General features: G+C 41.7%; 1 protein-coding gene across 1 annotated transcript in view; it reads left to right on the forward strand.

Moving 5' to 3' along the window:
* The window catches only part of LOC308308839 (thyrotropin-releasing hormone-degrading ectoenzyme-like), a gene marked incomplete at both ends in the record, with an annotated part of 249,634 nt that overhangs the window by 224,310 nt on the left and 15,534 nt on the right, over positions 1 to 9,790 (forward strand). Inside the window, 4 exons of the mRNA XM_080754291.1 lie at positions 996 to 1,143; positions 5,794 to 5,909; positions 6,217 to 6,324; positions 9,473 to 9,640. Of these exons, the coding sequence (XP_080610417.1) occupies positions 996 to 1,143; positions 5,794 to 5,909; positions 6,217 to 6,324; positions 9,473 to 9,640 (540 nt within the window). The remainder of the gene's footprint in view (positions 1 to 995; positions 1,144 to 5,793; positions 5,910 to 6,216; positions 6,325 to 9,472; positions 9,641 to 9,790) is intronic.

A 9,790-nucleotide genomic window follows, 5' to 3' on the forward strand; every position in this document is an offset into this window, starting at 1 on the left:
TGTGATGCTATACAATGTAGCTGGGGACCCCCTGGAGCACCCTCAAGGACACACGCACACGCAACCACGCACGCACACACAAGCACACACACACACACACACACACACACACACACACACACACACACACACACACACACACACACACACACACACACACCAAAACAGCAGTGTTAGGAGGTAAACAGCCCAGACAGGTTACATTGCCTTCATTAGGACACAATGTTTATCATACAGGGTGATTATTATGCACAATGTTGTTTATTATTCAGGGTATTATAGTTTATTATGCAGAACATTATGCAGAACATGACCCACACACACACACACACACACACACACACACACACACACACACACAAAAACATGCATGCACGCAAGCACAAACACACTCACGCACGCACGCCTGCACGCTCTAAAACACGCACGCCAAATATGTAGGCTAATTGAATTTTAAGGCTACTACTGCTGTTAGAATAATAGTACTAGTGAGACGCCTCAGGGCAACAAGCGACCTCGCACTTTATCTTGGCCGTCTGGCCAGTGATGTATATCGGACCAGTTAATACAATCCCTTTTATGCCCATACATGGAGATCCCTGTCTGAACCAGAGACACAGATATGGGCTGTCTTCCTCCATATGTGGGCATTTTCATATGAAGTCCTGTTAGATATGGGCTTAATATTGATGACATCAGGGATCTCCATATATGGTCATAAAAGGGATTCTGTTAGAGTGGTTCCCATGACATCAAAGTGATGTCAAAATGTGATGTCAGAGAGGCAAACCCATAGACCACGCTTGACACTGTGGTTCCCCTGACATCACTGTGACATCACAGGTGACATCACATGTAAACTGCGACCTACGGTAGTCACAACTATTATTAATATATACCAACGATCTCTCTCTCTCTCTCTCTCTCTCTCTCTCTCTCTCTCTCTCTCTCTCTCTCTCTCTCTCTCTCTCTCTCTCTCTCTCTCTATCTCTCAGGGCTGGGTACCTGCCTCAGTCCATCCCGTTGCAGATGATCTGCTATCTTCCCCAGGAGCCCAGCTTCCTGCCCTGGCACGCTGCCAGCAGATCTCTATACCACCTGGACAAACTGCTGGACCGCACACAGGACTACAACCTGTTCAGTGTAAGATCTCCCTGCCTGCATGCCTGCCTGTCTGACTAAAACAGTTTAACATAGAGCCATGTAGACAAGTCCGAAAACTGATAATTTTCAGGATTCAAGGATTCAAAAGTACCAACATTTTTATTATTTTCTCTTTTTTTTTCTCTAATGCCCTACTTCAGTGGTTCTCAAACCTTTTTAGGCTGTGATCCCCAAAATAAACACATTTGAACTGGGGACCCCACCCTGACAAGCACTTGGAATTGTAGGTATTACATTTAATGTGACTCGGTTCCACAGATAAATATTGTGAAAATAGCAGATCAACAATGTTCGCCTCTTGTTCACTTACAGTTTGGCCAGTTTGGTATTAAAACGGTCTTGAAAATCCTTAAATAGACCGTTTGTCAGCCTTCTGATTGGTCCCTGAGACTCCCTGACTGGCCAACCAGAAAAAAAACATTCACTTTTCGCTACCGGGGGTGGAGTTATGCAGTTACGCGGTGCGCATTGCGGAGCACGGCCAGCGTGCAGTACGGCGCTGCGCGGTAATAGCGATTTCGATCATCATAATGAATAAGCTTCAACAGACTAGTTCACATGAACCTTATCAATGTAACTAAGAGTTTCGATTGGGTATACATATTTTAAATGGGTAGAATTACGACAGCCAGCCTATTATGCAGAGGAATTATAGGCTGGCTACCAGCTTCCTACCCAAGATGCACTGCGCTTTCTGTCTCTATTTCTGTCCTCTGCCTGTTCCAGAAGATTAAACTAATTAAAACATATATTTTTTGGGGGAAACTCCTGTTTTGCAATGTAACTACTGTACTTTTTTCTTCCCTTTTTATCAATATCACGTAGATGTGTTTCTTTTGGTACTTTAAATAGCTATAATGAGGCTATGAAAAATATTTTTTCTCCATTCATTTCCAATATAAAAACAACCTGCCCTGGTTTTTCTGTCCCACTGGGATTAAACTAATTAAAACATATATTTTCGGGGGGAAACTCCTGTTTTGCAATGTAACTACTGTACTTTTTTCTTCCCTTTGTATTAATATCAGGTAGATGTGTTTCTTTTGGTACTTTAAATAGCTATAATGACGCTATGAAAAATATTTTTTCCCCTTCCACTTCCATTATAAAAGAATCTGCCCTGGTTGTTGACGTCCCACCTAGTAACAAGAGCAAAATGGGGCGGGATTTGACATACAGTCTATTGTCACTTTATAAATGTGCAGATACCCTGTATAATTTTCTTTTTTACATTAAGCTAATCATCTGGGGACCCCACTTGGGATCTTGACAACCAGTTCGAGAACCACTGCCCTACTTCATTGTACAAGAATGTCTAGTGTCTGAAATATTGCTAATAAGGTGTGCTTGTAGTCGTAGATTGGCTGTTGTAGGCCTAACTACATGGGTTTAACTATGGGTTAAACCTAAACGCAACAAAGGTTTCACTTAAACTTAAAACTAGAAAGATGCGATTCTAGGAAATTGCAAGTGTGGTTGCCACAAAGTGAACCTGTGTCTCAAACCTCTGAGACACCTCTTCAGCACTCCTGCACACCCAATCATCAATAATGGCATCTGGGTCCCTGTTCTCTAGCTCGATGACACGTATTGCATACAAAAAATACATTTAGGTGCCTCGAGAACACTTCTGAGGAGGTCCAAGCTCATTATACTCTCTCTCCATTTGCACACTTGTAATCAATGGGTTTAATAGAAAACTCCATTCTTGAATTCTGTTGTGATTGTGCTATCACTCCTGTCTAATTGGACACTATATATTGTCCAATCAGAGATCAGAAAAAGGTTAACAACAAATTATATATTGTGATGTCGAGCGAAGCATGGCCAATTGTGTCTAATTGGACATTACAAAGTCCATGCATTTCAGACTTTCAGCCAATAGCAACCACACCAATTATATATATATATTAATGCTGTCCAAGTTAACGCGTTATTAACTAATTAACGCATCAACCTATTAACGGCGTTAATTATTTTAACGCTTAACGCAAAAAATATATATATATTTTTTTATTTTTTTTCCTTTTTTTTTTGGTAACCTTTGAGGCTTCCGTAGCGCTCCCTCTGCGCTCCGCATCTCAGAGTGTTGTCAACATTAGCGTGGTGAGCCCAGAGCAGAGCTCAGCTCAAAGTCAGGAACGGAGCTCAAGCTCAAGCTCACTGTGTGTTTGTCTGGAAGCTGGGTTGAATGAATGATGAAAAACACAGTGGAATTACTCATCTACAGGTGCCTTTAGGACTAGGGTTGCCACCTTTCAGAAATTTAAATAAGGAACACCTCTTCCGGGCACGCGGTGCGTGTGTTCCGTGCGCGTGGCACAGCCGCCGGCCGGCGAAAAAAAGTGAAAAATAAACTTTAACACAAATTTAAAATGAAAACCAAAAATTACATGTAGGTCTACACGGAACCCCACTATAGGCAGAGCGTAGAGCGCACCACAGCCGCAGCGACTGCGAGCCGCCCGGGGAGCCGCCTCACAGGCGGTCCTTCGTGCCTCTCCCTCCTTTTGCTGTCTTTTCCTGTGTTTTATTTCATTCATTATTGTTAAATTCTGTGTTGAGGTTTGTGTGACAGACCTTTATGGGGCATTTGGTTAAATACGGAGCAAACCGCGTTCCGTATTGGTTCAATACGGAACGCATCTTTTAATTGTCCAATACGGAACGATTCCGTATTATACGGAACGGGTGGCAACCCTATTTAGGACGCAACCTTCCCCTCCCTGCTGTTAGCAAGTTCGCTAACAGTTAGCCTCCAGATAGCCAGGACTACTGTGACTGTCTGTAGTAGGCTACTGTATGTTAGCGGCAGCCCCCAGCTGAACACTGTAGGAACTAAATGGTGTGTGTGTGTGTGTGTGTGTGTGTGTGTGTGTGTGTGTGTGTGTGTGTGTGTGTGTGTGTGTGTGTGTGTGTGTGTGTGTGTGTGTGTGTGTGTGTGTGTGTGTGTGTGTGTGTGTGTGTGTGTTATTTAGTCAGCATTTGAGCCACAGACCACCATTTGATTAGATTTATTCTCCCAGACCCCAAAAATAAGAGTTAAAGATCTATAAGGGTCCATTTGGTTTACCAACTCTCCATCATTTAGCTGCAGTGGTGGAAAAAGTACTCACATATTTTACTTAAGTAAAACCAATAGGTCTACTACAATGTAGAGAGACTCTGTTTCAATTATAAAAGCCCAGAATACAAAATGTACTTGAGTAAAAGTATGAAAGTGTTAAAAATAGCAGATCTACAAGCTCACAACGCGTCACGATGCGACATGTTGTGAGCTTGTAGATCGGCTATTTTCAAACAGCCTAAGTATACAACATGGCTAAAGTGGTTCATGTATGTTTTAAAATATTATAACTTATATCTGAAAAGTAACTAGTAACTAAAGTTTTCAAATAAATGTAGTGGAGTAAAAGTGCAATATTTCGATCTGAGATGTAGTGGAGTAGAAGTAAAAGTATTGGAAAATTGGAAATACTCAAGTACAAATACCTCAAAATTGTACTTAAGTAAATGTACTTAGTTACTTTACACCACTGTTTAGCTGGAACCCCCTCAAGGATCACTGGTTGAAAACCAGCACTGCCTTAAATTATGTAGTGCAGAGGTGTTATAATTTATAATATAATGAAATAAATAACATTGAGTTTATAATGTATTGGATACATATAGTATAATTATAAAAAATACATTTATGTGGTTGCATCCTGCACCAAATATACAACATATTATGCAAGTTTGAGTCAATAAAAAAAAAAATTTTATTATGCGATTAACTACAGAAATCATGCGATTAATCGCGATTAAAAATGTTAATCGTTGGACAGCACTAATATATATATATATATATATATATATATATATATATGTGTGTCACAGTTTGAATCAGTGAAATCGAGAACAGGAGCGCTTGTCGTGCGGCGCGGGGCGGAACAAGCGGTCGCTTTGATCCACGACAACGTAGCGTCTGCAGGAATGATAGCGCCTCACCCCACGGAGGTTATGGTTAGGGTTGGGGTTAGGGTTAGGCATGGTTTTACTGAGGTTAAGGTTAGGGTTAGAGTTAGGCATAGTAAGCTAATGGCTAAACACATCTGAGCTAGCTAGTAAATAAACAAAGAAAGCGTGGTCGCAAACGAGTGACGTCAGCCACTACACAAGTGAATGGCTGTTGTCGCCATCTCATGGTGACTACGCAGAATTACACAGGTGCGCTGATAAGAGACTATCAAGGTGAATTGATCCAGGTGGTGGTAGGGGTGTGTGGTGAACTACAAAACGAGCGCTCTTACCCCAATCTCACTGAGTTACCCAAACTGACTGTAACATATACTGTATATATATATATATATATATATATATATATATATATATATATATATATATATATATATAAACTTGAGACAAAATAATAACTGCATTTGAGTCATTGGAACACGTGTGACTGAAACGTATCGGTTTCAACCCGACAGTGACGACCATGCTACAAAACCATTCAAAATGTTAAATGTAGTTTGTTATATAATTCAGTTAATCCTCCACATGCACATGTGTGTGTGTGTGTGTGTGTGTGTGTGTGTGTGTGTGTGTGTGTGTGTGTGTGTGTGTGTGTGTGTGTGTGTTTTACAGGACTATGTGTTGAAGCAGGTCGCCAGTCAGTACCACAAGATGGGTTGGCCTAGCAACGCACCTAGCAACGTGCCTAGCATCGAAGCAAACATCATGCAGGCGTCCTACCAGATGGAGTACGTACAGATCTAATATCTGATGTATACATAGTCGGAATAACTTCGTTACACCTTGAGATGCAGTGGTGGATACTAACCATGTTATGTACCCTATGGCTATCGACTGGAACAGAAAAGTCATTTTAAAATCACAATGTTTTCCCTAAATCATTTTAAATTGGATTGATTTAAAAATCACCCTATTCATTCAAGGTATTTTGTTAATGTGTTTTTGATGGATGCTGTAATTAAATGCTAGTTTATTTCTCTCTCTGCGTGCGCGTGTGTGACGTGTGTGTGTGCGTGCATGCTTGTGTGTGCTCAGTGAGTTACAGAGGGAGGTTATAATGTTGGCTTGCAGCTTTGGGAACAAACATTGTCATCGCCAGGCTGTCTCTCAGATATCTGACTGGATCTCCAGTAACAAAAACAGGTAATGTATGCGCGCACACGCACACACTTCCACATTCCCTAATTGTCTAAATTAAAGGACAACTTTGTTTTTTTACAACAAGGGTTCATACAGTATTTTAGATTGTAATTAGAGAAAAGAAAAAGTGAGTCTTAAAATGTTTTCATTTGCTTCGTTCTATGGTTTTATCGTGTTTACTGTGCTAAAATGTGGGGCATGCGTACGCATGGGGGCATGCGTACAAGTGGCTAAATATTTCTTTTTAGACACAATAAGCCAGCAGTTTATTTATTGCTATTTACAGTAACACTTCTAGTAGTCACATCCAACCATGAAAGGTTGCGTTGTATCTTGGGAATGGGCTTATTCTGTGTAAAATTACATATTTAGCCACTTGTACGCATGCCCCCAACCACTGAAATAAGAATCTCTAAAACAATTGAAAGAAGTAAATGAAATCAAACACTCATATTTTATATTCTTTAATTACAATCTAAAATATGAACCCTTGTTGTAAAAAACTAAAGTTGTCCTTTAAGCAATGCAGCTGTTTAACAACCATTAAAATGTTACGCTCTCAAGAGTTAAAGATCTAGAAGGGTCCATTTGGTTACCAACTCGCCATCATTTAGCTGGGGGCCACCTGGAACCCCTTCAAGGACCACTGGTGGTCCCCGGGCCACTGGTTGAAAACCACTGTCCTACCGCATTACAAGAGTGGCACGCATGCCGTCGCACCGTGACACATACGAGTTTGTGGTATATCTGCTCTTTTCAGTATTTTGGAAAACTAACTATACATTGAACCACAGATTATTGTTTTTCCCTCTCCTGAAAAGTATCCTAACGGCGACAACATTCTCGCAGGCTGAGAAGCATCGGCAGAGAACTCAATCATGTGATGACATTTATTGATCACATCGGTGACTCAATAAAATAAAATAGTTCACACCTAAATCCTAACCCCCCGAATAAACAAGGAACAATAAATCAGAAAACTGCCATCTAATTGCAGCCAAAACATGCTCTAAAATATGAGCCCACAAAAATGAGTAGACATAAGGAGAGGGCATTACACACACACACACACACACAGCTGTAAAAATGAGCCATTATCTCCTATTGGAGAGTGTGTGTGTGTGTGTGTGTGTGTGTGTGTGTGTGTGTGTGTGTGTGTGTGTGTGTGTGTGTGTGTGTGTGTGTGTGTGTGTGTGTGTGTGTGTGTGTGTGTGTGTGTGTGTGTGTGTGTGTGTGTGTGTGTGTGTGTCGGTGCGGTGGGCGTAAGGTGGACCATCTGTTTTCTCTCCGCTGGAGCTCCTGGCAGGGCGCCCGCATCACTGGAGGGCTGTGGGCATTGTATGGGTGTGGGCAACCATCCACACCAAGCCTTCCATCCACAAATCCATCCTCTCTCGTCAGACATGAGGTGGCATGTTTGCGGATGGTTTCCTCATCTGTCCTACTTGTATCCCCGGTGTCCGGCAGCTGAAGGATCCACTTTAAACCCTCTACTCGTAATGAAAAAGGACTGACGTTAAAACCGTACTTGTTCTGTTGTTGCTTCCTTCAACACAGAATCTCTTGGCCAGAAATAGCTGATTTATGAGCTGCGAGCCTTTCAAGTGTTTAACCCCAAAAGGGTGATTTGACCCAAACACGAAGTGGAGGGGTTTATCGCTCGATAATGACGGGATAGTAGGCTGATTGTTACACGGCTACTTATTCTAGATACTACATTTAACTCAAACTAAAGGATTGAATTAAAAATGTGAATTAAGAAAATAGTCTGTTAGATTATGCCGGGTTCTTCAAGCACGCCACGGTCGGCTCACACAATTGTGGATGGAAGTTTGCAACGTGACACATCCGCAATGCATTGTGTGAGCTTGTAGATCGGATATTTTTGTGTGCCGATATATAAATCGTTGTCTTTCACATTGCGTTCTCTCTGCCGGCTCTATTCCAGTTGAGACCAGCGATAGCTTCTGTGCACAGAATAATAACAAGTCTTGCTAAAGCAAAGAAAAATATTATCAGTGACAGAAGGCTTAAAAAATACACACATATATATATATGTATTGGTAAGCAGACATGCAAGCAGAGAAGCATAAATAATGTAGAAAATGTGTCTGCGTTTTCTTGTGGGTGTGGAGTGCTGAGAAGTAGTTTATGAATTAAATTACGAGCTAAACTCACTAAAACCCAGCCTACTCTGCTGCCTGTTCGCTATACCGACCTCAACTTTATTACTCGTGCATTCTACTCTAGCACACCTTAGATTCATGTTTAGTTTATTTTATTTATTTCTACTCCTTTACAATTTTTTTGTTTTGTATTTGGCAGCGGACCCCCATTTAAAAAGGATTTTGTGGAAAGGATCCTCATAAGAGAAGATTTTTCAAAAAATGATTCCACAGAACAAAGTAAAAAATAAACAGCTGTTGATGATAATATGATTCCATTTTGCTGGGACGTGCAGAGAATGTTAGAGAGGCAAGGGATGAAATCTCTAAAAGGGCCATTTGGTGAAAATATTGAAAACACCTTTTTTTCTTTTTTTTTCAATGCTTGATTTCTACACAGAGAGGGCAATTATTTCAACATAAGATGCTGCATTCAAGTTGAAGAGAGTTTGGACAAGGCTTGAATGCTGCCTTTAGGAATGGAAAAGGGGTATTTGCATTTCTTTCACCATAGTAAAAACTGCATTCATGGTCTGGAGAGGGCACTTTTTTTACAGACAGATAAAAGGGCTCAAGACCCCTTTGATGTCTACAGAATGTGTGCACGACTGCACGTGCCTGGTACCCGGACCCCTCTTTGGGGCCTTTTCCACCAAAAGAACCTTGGTTCCAGAACCAGTGCCGGTTCAACTTTCTTGGAACCTTGGTTCGTTCTTGCAAACCGGCTTGCGTTTCCACCAGATTGAACCAGAGCCATTGTCCTCAAGCTCAGATGGTGGTTCACTGGAAAAACCAAGGATTTTGTGGTTCCGGTTCCGAACCAACTTCGGTTCTCGGTGGAAAAGCACACCTCTGGTTCATCCCATAGGCGGGAGAAAGAACCGGAACCGGTTCTTTGCCGGTGGAAAAGGCCCCTTTGAGAGCCACAGGTCTCCCATACTGGGGTCAGATTCAGGTTTATTTTATATTTTATAATTGTATTGCAGGATCCCTCCTAACGTCAGGGATATCGTCTACTGCACTGGGGTCAGTCTGATGGACGAGGATGTGTGGGAGTTCATCTGGATGAAGTTCCATTCGTCCAACGCCGTGTCCGAGAAGAAGATCCTCCTGGAGGCGCTGACCTGCTCTGACAACACATTCCTCCTCAACAGGTGGGTCACACGTTTCCATATAACACATTCCTCCTCGACAGGTGGGTCACACGTTTCCACATAACTTCCTGCACGACACATTACTCCTCAACAGGTGGGTCACATGTTTCCACATAACACATTCCTCCTCAACAGGAAGGTCACACATTT

This window comes from Nannobrachium achirus (assembly GCF_963921795.1).
Source record: "Nannobrachium achirus genome assembly, chromosome: 23".
Taxonomy (NCBI): domain Eukaryota; kingdom Metazoa; phylum Chordata; class Actinopteri; order Myctophiformes; family Myctophidae; genus Nannobrachium; species Nannobrachium achirus.